General features: G+C 37.5%; 1 protein-coding gene and 1 pseudogene across 3 annotated transcripts in view; one reads left to right on the top strand and one right to left on the bottom strand.

Annotated features, from left to right (window-relative positions):
• The window catches only part of ASH1L (ASH1 like histone lysine methyltransferase), a 214,268-nt gene that overhangs the window by 144,228 nt on the left and 53,545 nt on the right, over positions 1 to 16,495 (top strand). For all 3 annotated transcript variants that reach the window (XM_004714678.3, XM_045298503.1, XM_045298502.1), the window contains 3 exons: positions 10,113 to 10,186; positions 12,479 to 12,524; positions 12,642 to 12,750. In XM_004714678.3, coding sequence (XP_004714735.1) covers positions 10,113 to 10,186; positions 12,479 to 12,524; positions 12,642 to 12,750 — 229 coding nt within the window. The remainder of the gene's footprint in view (positions 1 to 10,112; positions 10,187 to 12,478; positions 12,525 to 12,641; positions 12,751 to 16,495) is intronic.
• LOC115872570 lies at positions 6,324 to 6,407 on the bottom strand (annotated as a pseudogene).

Here is a 16,495-nt window from a genome sequence, read left to right as displayed (position 1 = left end):
AATAAAATGTTAAAAAATAAATAAATAAATAAAATGTTAAAAAAAAAAAAAGAAAGAAAGAAAGAAAACCAGAATGTTCCTTAGGAGCAAGGGAAAAAAAAAAAAAGAGTTGTACAAGCCCCTAATAAAATCATTTTTAAAAAAGTCAAGAAATGATTTGCACATTATAGGAGAAATTCTTTGTTGTTCACCAGGGGTTGAGAGGTAAACAAGGAAAGGGAAAGTCAGTGGCGAAAGGGTAGACAATTGTTAAATTGGGTGAAGGGAAAACTACATACAGTAAGAGGGAGATCAGCAAAAAGGATGGAATCAGAGCAAGAAATTAGAGTGTTTGCAGGAATTAAAGGCAACAGAAGCAAATACTGTTAAATACATTCCTGCAATAGTGGTGATCAGTAAATAAGTTGATGCTTGAATAGACATACCAGCTAAACAGGTATGGGAGGGAGAATGGATTCATGCCGCAACTATATAGATTTGATGGAGGTTATTTGTATATCTGAATTTTTTCCCTTTGACTGAAAATGTATCTATGAGTGAGGTGGTATATTCAAAGGACAAAGTTAAAACAACTTCTATAGACATAACCATACACCTTGAAGGGATGAGTTATTGGACCTTTGGGATAAGACTCTATTCTTAGGGGACACCAATGTCAATTGCATAACATAACCCACAAAGATCGTGCTCTATATCTTATTAATGAGTGGCAACCAGAGCCTTATGAGCTCTTGAGTAGCCATTGAAGGTGTAAGTATTGGTCCCTCCCTCTCTGGAGGAAAGAAGAAAAATGAAAATCAAAGATACATGGAAACAGTCCATTGAAATAACTTACTATGTAAACAACACTTTCCTGGAAAAAATTTTTTTTTAACTTTTTGAAGAAAATATAGGCAATGTTTGTTTTTACATTTTCATAGAGATGAACACAAATTGCATAAACTCAGTAGGAAAATACTGGTAAATTTAGTTACATTAACCACCTTAGTGGACAGAGTAGGTCTACTAATCCGAGCTGAAAGTGGTTATTTACAATGGCTCCATCAAAAGTGCAGGTATTTAAGGGCGGAAGTACTCCCATGTAGGGAAAACTGGGTTTTGCATGGGAGGAATGACACCTTGATATGGAAACATGAAGCCAAATATTAGTTAAGAAATTGTACACAGTGAAATTCAGGAAACAATGAGGGGGGAAAAGATACTGTTTAAATGGGTTGAAAAGGAGCAATTAGTGAGATGCGTTGAAGCCTATACCATAGAATATCTGTTTTTCAGTGACTCAGCATAAGTAAACAAATTAGATTTTTCTAGGGGGAAAAGGACTTCAAATTAAATTATAGAGTCGTCTTTATTTGAGTCTTAAACTGGACAAAAAGATGAAGAAAAATCATCTGGATGAGGGAAGCCATCCGCAGGAGGCCATAATGGTGTCCAAAAGATTCACAGCCACATGATTAATTGCAGAATAAGATAAATGGCACCACAGTGCTGTTCGGTTCATCACTGTGTTACCAGAGGGACTGGAGACTAAAGGCACTCCCTCTCAGTTTTTGTCTTGCTTACAATAAAATATTCAGATAGGAAAAAATGTTCAAACGGAATGAGTATATTTAAGTGTTAACTTCCAGCATGGATCATGTGGATGAGCGCTTCAGCTAGTCTGAGAGTAGCTGCTAGATAGAAATGTTTTTTATACTGCTGATGGCAGACCTACTGCTATTTGCCAGCTCTTCCTGGTGCTGTGTGTGCATACAAAGTTCCTACTATGCCTTCGTCATTTGGCCAGAAGCCAAGGGTCAATTTAGTCATTTGTGGGGGTTTTTGTGCAAGTATTTCATCCATGCCCTTTGACTAACTGCCCCCTCCCTGTTGGGAAGCCCTTCCCTTTTGAAAACTTCTGATAAAGGAAATGTGTCTTTTCTGCCGTTTCCCTCCCTCTGTGCTATGATTCCGTTGTTCCCTTTTCTCCTTCCTGCAGTCGCTACCCAGCAACCATAGCAAACTTAACTATGGAAGCAGCTAATGGACCATGATTGGGATGCAGCTGGGACCTTCCAACCACCTTGGTGCATTTCTGACTCATGACCTTGTGCCCTGGTTTTCCAGTTTCCATTAAGGGGATGCCCAGGGAAGTTACTGAGGATGAGACTGCCTTACCGGGGCTGCTTAGGAGAGCCCTCTGCTTGAGGGCTAAACTTTTTACATTGCAGGCTCAAAGTGGAGGCTGAATTTATACCAAGACTCAAAATGGAGTTCGGTTCCCACTGTAAACTGAAACCATTAGCAAACCCAGGACTTAGAGTTTAGGCTCTTCTTTCTGCAAGATGAATGTCTTCATAGATAGAGCTTACATTCTTCCAATGGGTTGAGAATTCTCAATTTCCCTGTATTTTTTAATCTCACCCACTTGTCTTTAGGCTGAGAAACTCACAAACTTGGCTTCTCAGTGGTATGCTTAGTAAACTTGGTACAGAGTTAAATGTTGATGCCTTTGCTCATTGTTCATAGCCCAGTTGATGTCACACACATTTCTCTCAAAGGGGGAAAACTGCCGCTTGCATGGAATAACAACAGGGAAATTAGTAAATCTTATCTACTTGTACATTGAGATCATAATCCAGTTGTCAGGTCAAATAATTTATAAGCCTTTAATGAGGAGGCAGTCATTATCATCTTGGAAAGAACCCAAGTTATTGTTGTGTTCTGGAAAGAGAAACTAGACAAAGCCATTATTACCCTCTGAGCTCTTTGATTGAAGACTTCTCTTTGATTGTCTCTTCTGCCTGGGTGTTCATGTGGGTTTTCACTCATTCACTTTCATTAGTGCTGGTAAAGAAAACCAACATGAACACTCTTCCTTATATTTCAAGGTCAGCAGAAGCTGAGAGCTACTTCAGTCCCGTCATTAAAATGATTTGGTTGCCCATATACTTAAAGGAGGAAACGGAAGGATTTTTTTTTTCTCCTTCAGTGATCAGTGACAGGACTAGCACAAGACTTACTGCTACAACGATAAAAAAATTCACAGAAGATGATTTCGTCTCTCAGATGGCCAGAGAGTAATATTTTTCTTCTTTTTTATAATAGGGGGATTACTTAAGAAAACATTTTCTTTCCAAATGAGGAGTCCTGAATAGGTTTCCTGGACATCATCTCCAGCTGAACTGATCAAATTGATGTCTAGGTGTGGGTCTCATTTCTTAGAATTGGCTCTACTTTTATGAATGTTTGAAGAAAGAAGAGGCTGACCTATCATTCTTTTTTTCCACTTATCATTATATGGATTAGACACAACAGAGAGGATAAATACAAATATGCCAGGAGGACCATTAAAGCAACAATGGAATCTTCTTGCTAAGAAAACCCGAGATGTAAGGTTGTGGGAAAAATCATAATTTTGAGGCTAATTGAAATGGATGTGGGTGCTTTTTTCCTAGGAGGAGAAGAAAAAGGTTTTATTTTTAACTTAGAGTTTACAGTTTACTCCTTCACTTCTTTGCACATTCTTTTATAGAGAAAGCATGAGGGATGACTGGCACGGGAGCTAACAACCATTTTCAGTGGGGTGTCCTGTATTTTGAGAACCAGTCTTGACTTTTTCAGAAATCATATTTTTATTACTGTTATGGAAAAAAATGCGTACCTACTCATTGGTGTTTTCTTTTGTTTTAAGTAAAAATGTAGAGAAAAGTGTAAATTAAAAAGTAAAGCTTCTTCCCAGAAATATAATAGTTTGGTGTATGCCCTTTAAAACTCCTTTCTATGCATTTTCCCCCGGCCCTTTATTATAAAGTCTTTCAACTTATAGGGAACCAAAATAATGTGCAACCAATATCCTACTACATAGATTCTAAAATTGACATTACTTGATTTATCATATATATTGTGTCTGACCATCTCAAACTTTTTTTTAAAATATGCTCCAATTTGTAGGCATCAATTTATATTTCCCTTCAAATGTTTTAGCAGCAGTCACAAAAATCAAACTACGTATTGTGTTGGACACATCTGCTGTAAAAGCCCTCTTGAAAGTATAAAAAGGCAGAGTTGCTATTTTGAAGACTAAGGTGCGCAAGACCCAAAAGCTATGGTAGTTCAGTCGCCTCATAGGCATGTGAAAGCTTATGAATAATGAAGACTGAAGAATTGATGCCTTAAATGATGATGATGGCAAAGAGTATTAACAATACCATGAACTGCCAGAAAACTGGACAAATCTATCTTGGAAGAAGTACAGCCAGAATACTCCTTAGAAACCAGAATGGTGACACTTCATCTCACTTACTTTGATATATTTTCAAGAGGAATCCCTCTTGCTGAAGGACATCGTGGCTTGATAAAGTAGAAGGCGGCCTTCAAGATGGAATCAATCACACAGTGGTAGCAACTGTGTGCTCAAACGTAGCAATGGTTGTGAGGATGAGGCAAGATCCAGCCGTTGTTTCTTCCATTGTACGTAGGGTTCCCATGAGTTGGAACCTGCTTCATGACCCTGAACAACCACAAAGAAATTGTAGGACACTTACCCATAAACAAGAGCTCAATATTTACTTGTGGGTTTTTCTTTTGCGGAAACATTAACATCTGCTAAAAATAAAAAAATTTATATTGTGTGAACTCATAGGTGTTTGTTTTTTTACAGTTCATTAACTGAGAATTTAGTCCAAAATTTGGATGAGAGTTTCTAAGCACGAACAGGCAGGAAGTCTTTGATAATGGCAAACAGTCCTGAATGACTGATTTCCATTTCATAGCGAGTTAATAATCAACTTATCTAGCTGCTTCTGGGAAAGCTAGGCTTTTACATAAAATGGAAACTTATGTTTTAATTTGTTATTGTAGAGCTCAGCATAAACTATTTCATTTTGGGCCTAGTTTTTCAGGTTATCACATTAGTAAAATGTACAAATCTTGAAGGTGCATTTTTTCTTGTTTGTTTTGCTTTTTTTCCTCAAATATGTATCACCTGTGTAACCCAAATTCTTCTCAAGGGTAGCGCATTTTTTATCAACATCATAGAAATTTCTCCTATGCACTTTCCTAACCTACATGATGTATAATAGCTGCAAATTGTAGAACATACACATCTCGTACTGTTAATAACTACATCGTATATCAATATTGAGGGTGGGGGTAAACCAAAATTTCTTTCTCCACTGATAGACGTTTAAGTTCTTGTTTTTCAAAAATTACAACTTTCATATTTATATTTTCAGCATTAGTTTAGCACTTTATTTGTTTTCTAGGCTGCAGTGGCTTATAGCAACAGAAGTTCCTTCTTTTGCAGTTCTAGCAAATGGAGGTCCAAAATCAATCTATGTATTGATTCCTTCTGTTAGTTCTGAGGGCTCTTTCTGTCTGAAGCTCTTCTCCATTTTTAAGGACACTATTCATGCTGAATTAGGATCCATCTACTCAAGTGTGAATTCGACTTTCTATGATGATTCCTAAACAACATCACAGTCACACATGTAGGGTTAGGAATTAAATGAGAAATAACAGCTGTGTCCATATGATGTTATTATAACTAAGAGTTACATTCAGGCGGTTATATTACCTGAAAAGTTACCTAAGAATCATGGGCTATAGTCAATAGGTTAGAGTTCCCTTGTTCACAGGGATATTGAGCAAACCTGCAATTAAGAAGCATTGATAATTATTGGCAATTGGAATGCAAATGTTGGAAAGAAGAAGGAACAGTAGTTGGACAGTATAGCCTTAATGATAGAAACACAACTGTACCATAAGTACAGAAATGCTGGTTCTTTAAAAGGTAATTGTAGGGTGGGGAGGGATGGAAAAAAAAGGTGCTGATATTAACAGCTCAATAGAAAGTAAGTGTTTAGAAAATGATGAGGGCAACATATGTACAAATATGCTTGATAGGATTGATATATTGATTGTTATAAGTTGTTATAAAATGATCTCTTAATAGAAAATGTTTTAAAGGTAATTGTAATGTAAAGTCTAAAACAAAAAGCAGGTTTTGTTACATTAAAATTCCTTGATCTCTTTTCAATTTGAATGAGTCTTTTATCCATGTATGATTTTATAACTTCATGCATTGGTCATTTGAAAAATATTCAAAGTTATGTTGTTATTGTCAGCTGCCATTAAATCCTCCCTTAAATACTTGATCATTTGCATATTTAAGCCATTGTGACCTATAATTATTAAGCTTTTTCCCTAAGTATGAGAAGAGTTTCACATTTCTTAATTGCAATATAATGGCAATTTTGTTAGAAAAAAAAATTGTTTAATCTTGGAAAGCTGAGATACTACTTCTTTTTTTTTTTTTTTAAAGGTACCAGGCTGTTTTGTTTATTTATTTATTTATTTATTTCAATTAGCAATGATCACACCTTGGATAAACCTCACTGGCTACGTTATTGCCACTGCGCAAAGCTTCGGGCTGTTTAATTTATTAAACTTCTCTTTCTGCTAACTTAATGTCTTTTCTTTTTTTTAATCATTTAATTGGATCTCTTGCAGCTCTTACCACAATCCATACATCCATCCATTGTGTCAAGCACTTTTGTACATTTGTTGCCATCTTCGTTTTCAAAACATTTTCTTTATACTTGAGTTCTTGGTATCAGCTCATTTTTCCCCTCTCCCATCCCGCTCCCTAGTGAATCCTTTATAAATTATTCTTTTCATGTTTTACACCGACTGCTGACTCCCTTCACCCACTTTTCTGTTTTCTCTCCTCCTGGGAGGAGGTTGGTTATATGTCGATCACAGTAATTGGATCACCCTTGCTCCCCCCACCTTACCCTTAACCTCCTGGTATCACTACTCTCATTGTTCCTGAGGGGCTTATCTCTCCTGGATTCCCTGTGGTGCAAGCTCTGTGTGTGTGTGTGTGGGTGTGTGTGTGGGTGTGTGTGTGGGTGGGTGTGTGTGTAAGAAAGAGCTTTATGTACAAGACAAGTTGAATATTGAGAAAACATCCCAGCCCGGTCCAGATCAAGTCCATAGGTCCGATATTAGTCCATATGTCCAATACCTTTCTATAAAGTCCTCTTCAGACTCATGAAACACATGCAATGATGCTCAATGCAGGAAGATCACAGGCCAGTTGGTGAGAATGATGAGGGCAACAATTATATAAGTGTGCTTTACACAATTGATGTATGTATGTATGTATGGATTGTGATAAGAGTTGTATGAGCCCCAATAAAATGATTTTAAAAAGAAATGACAAAATGTGGAACTGTATACTGATATATGGACTATGGCCAATGACTTGGCTGGATGGTCAGGGACCTGGGAAGGAGCATATGGCAAGCTCTTATCTGTACCCATGTACATGTTCTGGTCTAGCCAGATTTCTAAGGTAGAATTGGGATCATGATAGTCGGGGGGAGGAAGCATCAAATAGCTAGAGGAATAGTGTATGTTTCATAGGTGCAGCTGAGATACGTTCAGTAGTGTATACAAGATTTCCAAAATTCTAATGCTCACATGAAAGTTCAGATTTTTTCCACTGGCAACAAGTTTATCTATAGTGTTTTTGATATGACCAGCTCACTTCCTTCATTGTTTTGTATTCGAGTCTGTACAACTGATTTGTTAACTACTCTTTCAAGTAAAAATGGTGTTCAATGAAGAAAGCTGCTAATACAGATTACCATTCAATTGCAGACGTGTTTTTCTTAGAGGACCATCAAAATTCAGTGTGCAACATCAGTGTTTCATTGCATCACATAATTTTTTTTAAATCTTGATTGGTAGATCATATTTTTTTTACTCCTTCAGACATTTTTAAATGATAATGACATTTTGATTGTGAATATGTGGTTTAAAAAAAGAATGCATTGGTTACTGTGTGTCATTGCTGTGGATTCTTGCTGCTTTGCTAGCCATTTTAGCCACCTTGCTGTTGCACCATTAGGGAAAACATCAACATAAGGAAAAGGCATCTCTTAATATTATAGAAATAATTTTGACCTCTGGACCCTTCGGAATCAGCAGAGCAGACTTTGAAAACTGCTGGTCTAAACGTGGACAAATATCCAAATAAGAAAACAAACTGTAAATTCTTCAAGGTGGAGAGCCACACATACTAGGAGTCTGATAGGCCTGAAAGGTCATATAAAACCAAGCTCATTGCCATCAATCAGTTTTGATTCATAATGACCCTATAGAAGAGGGTAGAACTGCCCCATGGGTTTCCAAGAGTGTAAATCTGAATGTATTTAGGAGAAAAACAAGATTCTAGGAGTTCACAGAATACTAATTGAGATACTCACCCAATGAATCTGTGCCAAAAGTTTTAGAGTTCAAATACCTGGCCAATCAACTGGAAAAGATCCATATTTGAGCCTATTCCAAAGATAGATAACTATGGAATGTGAAAGTTAGAAAACAGTAAATTATATTTATCATATGCATGTAAGATTTTCCTGAAGATAATTCAAATACGGTTGGAGCAGGGAACTGCCAGAAGTTAAAACTAGAAGGAAAAGAAAGAACGAAAAGCTAGATTCTGAAGAGGAAGTGGAACGTGGAATACTGCTAATGTCAGATGGATCTTGGCTGAAAGCAGAGGATACCAGAAAGATGTTTTCATGTGTTTTATTGACAATGCAAAGGAATTTGACTGTATGAATCATGACAAATTGGGAATTCCAGGACACTTAATTATGCTTATGTAAAACCTGTATATAGAACAGAAAGCCATCATTTCATCAGAACCAAGGGCTTACTGTGTAGCTTAAATCAGGACAGGTCTTCCTTTGTACTTATTCAGTCTGCACACTGAGCAAATAATCAAAAAGGCTGAACTATATGTAGAAGATTAAAGAAAGACTCATTAACAACCTGCAATATGCAAGTGACAGCCTTGCTCACTGAAATCTAAGAGCAATTAAAGCACTTAACTGATGTTCAGAGACTACAGCCTTCAGTATATAAATTACACTTCAATATAAAGAAAACAAAAATCCTCCTATTAGACCAATAAGCAACATGATAAATGGAGAAAAAGGTTGAAACTCTCAAGAATTTTATTTTACTTAGGCCCACAACAATGCCTAGGGAAGCAGCAGTCAAATCAAATGACTAAGTTGTTCTGGTCACATTTGCTGTAAAAGATCTCTTTAAAGCAGCGGGTCGAACGACCCTTTCACAGGGGTCGCCCAATTCATAACAGTAGCAAAATTACAGTTATGAAGTAGCAACGAAAATAATTTTATGGTTGGGGTCACCACAACATGAGGAACTGTATTAAAGGGTCTAGGCATTAGGAAGGTTGAGAACCACTACTTTAAAGTGTTGAAAAGCAGCAAAGACGGCTTGAGGATTTAGGTGTGCCATTCCCGTGCCATGATATTTTCTGTAGCATCATAAACTGCACAGTAAATAAGGGAAACAGGAAACGAATTGAAGCGTGTTAATTAGAGTGTTGGTGAAGGACACTGGACAGAATGCTAGAAGGACGAACAAATTTGTCTTGGGAGAAGCGCATCCAGAAAGCTCCTTAGGAGTGAGAATGAAGAAACTTTGTCTCACGTACGTTGGACGTCTTATTGGGAGGAACTGGGCTGTGTGCAAGGACACCATGCTTGGTACAGACAAGGAGCACCAAAACAGAGGCTCTTCAAGGAGATGAATTGACATAGGCTAATAAAGTACTTGAACATCGGAATAGTTTAAGGATGGCACAGAACTGGGCAGTGTTTTTATTCTCTTATAACATGGGGCTGCTCTGAGCCAGAGCCAACTCAGTAACACCAAACAACAACATTAGAATACGTCTTTACATATACTTGAACTTTTGTTTCTAGTCAGTGCATCCTGAATGTTGTAGCTCTTCAAAACTGAAACCAAACTCACTGCCACCTAGTCCATGCCCACTCATAATGACCCTGTAGGACAGGGAGAGATGTTCCCAAGACTGTAGCTCAATGGGAATAGAAAACTCTGTCTTTCTCCAGCAGCTTGGCTGCTAGTTACAAACTTCCAGACCTTTCAGACTGTAGCCCGCCATGTAACCACTACGCCACCAGGGCTCCTTTTGTAGCTCTTGGATGTAAGAATGCATGTGGATCTAATATGAGAATTGATACTGAAATTGAAGAGGGCTTTTGTTTGTTTTTTGTTTTCAGGAAAGTATCTAAGGCAAAAGAGAATTGACTTCCAGCTTCCCTATGACATCCTCTGGCAGTGGAAACACAATCAGGTACAAGCTTATTTTACCAGGTTTTATTCTTATGTGGCAAAGATGAGAGAAGACATAGCTGTTTTATCTGCCTCCTTGTTACAGCCTCATAAAGTATTGAGAAATAACCCTATGAGATTAGAGACTAAGAAAAATGAATTGCATACATATTTATTGTGACCTATTTGTCTTTACCTGTACTGCAACATAGCAGTACATTCTTCGTTCCCTAGACAACTAGGTTGTTCCACTTGCCTTTTATTTTGGTAGCAAAGATTCTGTTCTATGAGATTCCTGTTTGATACATGTCTCTGGAGCATTTAGATGTCATTCTAGCAGTGCTACGAAATTTCAGACTTTATTTTCTGGAGCTTCTTCCCATCAATATGAAACTTACATTTCACATACAAAAGAGATTCTTCTAGCAAAGGAAGCAAGAGAAATATTTAACACTCTTGTACTTTAAAAAAAAACTTTAAATATATGGACAACTAAAAATAGGAAGATGATTTTCTTTCTTGCTTCCCTAAAAAGTTTTCCCCCATGATTTTTGTATTAAGGACAACCTTTAAATCGGTAGTGAAAAGCAACCATTGGGAAATAACTACTACTAGTAATGCAGATAAGCTGATTGATTGGCCAAATTTTTACCAAAGATTACCAGTAATTTTTTGAGGTGTAAACAGGTTGATATTTCCTTCCATTTTCTTCTCTGTTGGCCTTTCTTGAATTCTGAGAGGATTGCTAAGCTAGATTCGCGTCTCAGAGACTTCTAAGCTGCGCAGGAGACCCACTGAATGTGCTGGTGAGTGCTCCTAAACAGCACAGCAGTCTGCTTGCACCACATTGCTGACTTCTGATACATTCTTAATTGCTGTACAATTGCTCTGTTTGCCTGCCTGTCTTCTTTATTTTATCCACTAAATGAATTGCTTTCATTAAAATGTGAGACTGGCACATATTATTACATATTTTTTGACAGCAATAAAAACAATGTGGAATGTTTTACTCTCAAGTTCCCATCCTGTAAAGTGAAGTTACTCATCTTTCAGATTCCGTTTACCGTATCTGCTCGTGTATCAGCTGAGTTTTTATTTTATTTTATTTTTTATAAGCAGAGTTTTTCAGCACACTTTTATGCAGTTTTTGTGGTAAAATTAGGTGTCTCACCTGATAGTCTACTCCTGTGTATTCAGTGCTTACCGAGACCACTTAGAGTTCCTGGATGGCTCAAATGATTAAGCACTTGATTACTGACCAAAACATAGGTGGTTCTAACCCAGGGGTATCTTGGTAGAAGGTCTGCTTCTGAAAGGTAACAGCTTTGAAACCCTTGCTGTGCAGCACATAGGATCACCACGAGTCAAAATCAGTTGCTGGCAACTGAAAGTGGATAGGTCACCTCTACCAACTGTTTGGCAAAAGATGCATGTGGCAACTGGCTTCTGTAAAGACTGCAGCCTTAGAACCCTATGGTGGCATTCTACTCTGTCTTAGAGGTAGTGTCACTATGAGTCTGAATCAGCCTGACAACAGTGTATTTTGCTTTGGCTTACACCATACTAAAAATATCCCTTTGGGACCAATAATAAGAGTAGCGATCCCAGGAGGGGAAGGGGAAGGTGGGGTGGAAAAGGGGAACCAATCACAAGGATCTACATGTAACACCATCCCTGGGGGACGGACACAGAAAAGTGGGTGAAGAGAGATGTCGACACTGTAAGACATGACAAAATAATAATAATTTATAAATTTTCAAGGGTTCATGCGAGAGGGGGGCCAAGGAAAAATGAGGAGCTGATACCAAGGGCTCAAGTCGAAAACAAATGTTTTGAGAATGATGATGGCAACAGATGTACAAATGTGCTTGACGCAATGTATGTATGTATGGGTTGTGATAAGAGTTGTACGAGCCCCTAATAAAATTATTTTAAAAAGGGAAAAAAATCCCTTTGTACATCTCCTTTCTTTTCAGGAAGGCAAATAGAATCTTAGTATGTTTATCTTTGTTGTTATATTCTTTAAGACCATCCAACAACATTCTGAGGAAACATAACTGAAAATGCATTTCTCTAAACTATTTAGTGCTGGTTTTGTTGAATGTATTTCTTTCAATTCGATCCAGTAAGTCACCATTTATTCCAAGGTAAAAGTGACCACAGCATGTTTCCTTATTTTAGGAATCCAAAAAGCTTTGCAAATATTTCCATATGAGTATAGCACAATGTTAATTTTCTGTATTTGTGGTGATTGATGCTATTGTCTGGCATTTGAATGAAATGTTATATCAAGGCTTTTCTGTTTTTCTTCTAGCTATACAAAAAGCCAGATGTCCCACTATATAAAAAAATCCGTTCAAGTGAGTAACTTGTGAGCAGTTTTTTTTTAACTTTTATTCCATTAGTGTTTTTCAGACCCTGGCACTTGAAAAACATATCCTGTATATTCACAATCTGTTCTTTGCTGTCTTTTCAAGATGTCTACGTTGATGTCAAACCCCTTTCTGGTTACGAGGCAACGACATGTAACTGTAAGAAGCCTGATGACGATATTGGGAAGGGCTGTGTGGATGATTGCCTCAACAGGTACTGTACTACACTGATTCTTCTCATATATGTAGCCTTTGAGTTATTGACAGGTTTCTTTATTTGCAGGGCAAGGTTAGATATGCTCTTTTATAACCCTTCAAAATGTTGGTCAAAAAAAGTTCCTGGTTAAGCTGAATTGATAGTAGAAAGTGAATGAGATTTAAGGGTTCTCTACCTGGGTTCTTCGGTGGTACAAATAGTTGACCTTGATAAATAACATAAAGATTGGCAGTTCAAATCCATCCAGCAGCACCATAGAATTACAACCTGGCAATGTGCTTTCATTAATATTACAACCAAGAAACCCTCGTGGATCACTTTTAATTTGTAATAAATGGTGCACCATGAGTTGACTTGACAGTAAACATGACAAATTTGGTTCTATTTTATTAGTTCTTAGGTTTAAATTCTTTACTTAGGACTTTTGTGGTGTGTTGATGAGAATTAAATGAAAGAATGTTCATGAAGTATTGAGTACAATTTTAGGTGCCTTTCCTACCCTCGATATATAGAAGCCATATTTAAGGAGTGGAGTAGGATGATCTCAGTGAAAGTGAAGATATAACTTGGAGAAAAATCTGATGAATAAACTGTTGGCATACAGGGGTGAGTAAATAGCACCAAAGGCCATATCTGACCTCTCTTGCCATAAGGCCTCCATGCTCCATCTCTTTTTACCATACTGACACCACCCTTTCCTTTCCTTACACTCTACTTTCCTGCTTGTATCAACAGTGTGTTGCAATGGCCACCGAGAACTCAAAAGACAAAATTTAGGGATTTATGGGGGAAGTTCACAAGTGACCACAAGTCAGAATCTGTAAACAATAAAGATACAGCCCCACTTGTCCACAGCTTTAGTTCTCCTCAGCCAGCACCCACATCTCAGGTCCTCAACCTTTCAGGCACATAGTCCCTTGGCTTGTGGCTCCCTGGGCCAGGATGCCAAACCACCATTCTGTTATAATCTGCTACTCTCCTGTTCCGTCTCATGGTTTCCTTGCCTTGGCCTTTGTTTCAGTCTAGCACTTTTGCTCTGTCCTGTGGTCCTCGTGCCACAACCTTTCGTGCCTCCGGTGTTGGCCTCTGCTATTTTTTCTGATGGTCCTGGTATTTCTCTCTCAACTTCTGCTTCTAAGATGGCTCTTATACACAGAGGAATGGTCTGGGTGGAGGTGTGGTATTTTTTTAAGTAGCCACAAGGAAACAAAGTCTGGGTGACTTGGTTTTTACCCTCCACTAAAGTTTAGACTTAATCCCACCTTAATTCTGCACATTAGCATAGCAGAGAACTCCCTCCCACATGATATTATAGCAACATAGAATCTAGAATTTATAATACATTACACAAGGGATTATGACTAGAAGGGCCATATTAAGTAATTAACTATATCTCAAGGGGATATAATGATGCTTTTGTTAGTGATACTTATGAGTAATGCTATTCTCAAAGTGTGGGACCTATAATTTGTTTAGAGATTAAAATGATTTTGACTTGGGACCATTGAGTTTAAAATGACATTGAGATTTCAAAATTGAATTGACTAATAGGAATACCATTCATGTGTTGTTTTGTAGTGGCTTGTGTGTTGCTGTGATGCTATACTGTAAGCTATGCCATTTGTATTTGAAACCAGCAAGGTGACCACATAGACTGTTTTCTGTGGCACTTCCATTCTAAAACACACTTGGAAGAATGAATAGGTGAATTCCTCAGGTCGGAGGGCATTCAGAAGGTGACTGGGGATGAGCTGCCTCCTCAAAGTAAAGTCACCCTTGATGATGTGAATACTAATGAGACATGATTCAAAATGAGAAGCAACAGCTACAAGCCCCCATTAATTATTAGAAAATGGAATGTGTAAAGTATAAATTGAGGAAAACTTGAAGTTTATAAAAGGATAAATAAGTAAACATTAATGAGCTGAAATGCACTGATGTTGGCCATTTCAAATTGAACAATTACATAGTTTACTATGCCAAGATTGGCAAATTAAAAAGAAATGGAGTTGCATTTATTATCAAAAAGAACACTTCAGGATCCACCTTAAAGTAGTGTTGTCTGATGATAAGGTAATTTCCACCCTCCTAAAAGGAAGACCAATGAATGTGTCTGCTATTCAAATTTACACACTGAAGCCAATGATGAAGAAACTGATGGGCTCTGTGAATTTCTTCAGTTTGAAATTGGTCAAACACACAATCATGATGTATGATAATACTAATGATTGGGATGCAATGTTGGAAACAAAAAGTTGGAAAATATGGCTGAAACCACACGGGAGGGGCAACTGTGCTGGAGATTATATGATAGAATTTTTTAATACCAACAACTTCTTCATCTTAAATAACTTTTTCAACAGCATAAATGGCAACTGTACATGTAAACCTCAACAGATAGAATACAGAGAAATCAAACTTACTTCTGGGAATGATCTCAGACAAGTTCTTTCAGAAATATAATTGTCTCAGTATCAGTAGAGGTAACCTTGTGGCATCCAGTCCTGCTAACTGTAAGGTCAGCAGTTCAAAACCATCAGGAGAAAGATGGGGATTTCTACTCTCGTAAACAATTACAATCTCACATTCACGGGGGCAATTCTACCCTGCCCTGTAGGGTCACTGAGTCAGCTTGACCCAATAGCAGTGAGTTTGGGGTTTGTTTTGTTTTGGTGGGAAGGAATAATCTTGCTAAATGCAAAAAAGACTTAAAATGATTTTGATAAAATGAAGATAAAAACCTACAGCCTTCAGTATCAATTGCAGCTCAATGTAAACAAAATAAAAGTCTATACAACTAGACCAATAAGCAACACCATTAGAAATTATTAAAATTTGTAAGAAATTATTACAATTTTAATTATTAAAATTTTACTTAGACCCACAATCAACATTCATAGAAGCAGCAATTGTTGTGGGGGGGGGGGATGGAGAACTAGTAATAGTGAATACAAGAAAGAGGAGAATGTTCTAAAAGTTTATTGTGGTCATTGCACAAATCTTTTTAATCGTATGATTTGTCACTTTTATGTCAATGAAACCGTTAGTTTTTTTCCCCAAAAAAGCAATCTAAGTATTACATGGAGTATAAATCTATTGCACAAGACCTCCTTGAAGTTTGAAAGACTAAAGATAACACTTTGAGGACTAAGGTGCATCTGATTCAAGCCATGGTATTTGCCATTTGCCTCATAGGCATATGAAAGCTAGATAAGGAATAAGGGAGACAGGAGAAGAAAAGATGCATTTGAATTATATTGTCACAAATAATATTGAAATTACCATGGACTACCAGAAGAACAAACAGCTCTGTCTTGGAGGAAGTCAGAATACTTAGAAGTGAAATGGCCAGGCTTCATTTTGCATGCTTTGGGTATGTTGTCAGGAAGGCCCCGTCCCTGGAAAAGTACATCATGTTTGGTAGAGAGTCAACCAAAAAAGGGGAGGAAATGTATTAACAGTTGCTCCAGTAGCGTGCTCAAGCACAGCAGTTGTGAAGTTGGCTCAGGACCAGGCAATTTTGATTTGTTGTCTGTGAGGTTGCTATGATTGGGAACGAACTAGATGGCACCTTATAACAATAAGCAGAAACACAGTCTTTGGAGTAGGATTTTTTTTAATCAATTTATTGGGGCTCATACAATTCATCACAATACATAGATCAATTTTGTAAAGCACATCTATACATTTGTTGCCCTCATTATTCCCAAAATTCGCTTTCCTCTTGGGTTCCCGGAATCAG

Source organism: Echinops telfairi, unplaced genomic scaffold, assembly GCF_000313985.2.
Source record: "Echinops telfairi isolate 266 unplaced genomic scaffold, ASM31398v2 ScPeMD7_7425;HRSCAF=8463, whole genome shotgun sequence".
In the NCBI taxonomy this organism is placed as follows: domain Eukaryota; kingdom Metazoa; phylum Chordata; class Mammalia; order Afrosoricida; family Tenrecidae; genus Echinops; species Echinops telfairi.
The sequence above is the reverse complement of the archived record's forward strand: the minus strand, read 5'-3'. Positions and strand labels throughout refer to the sequence as shown.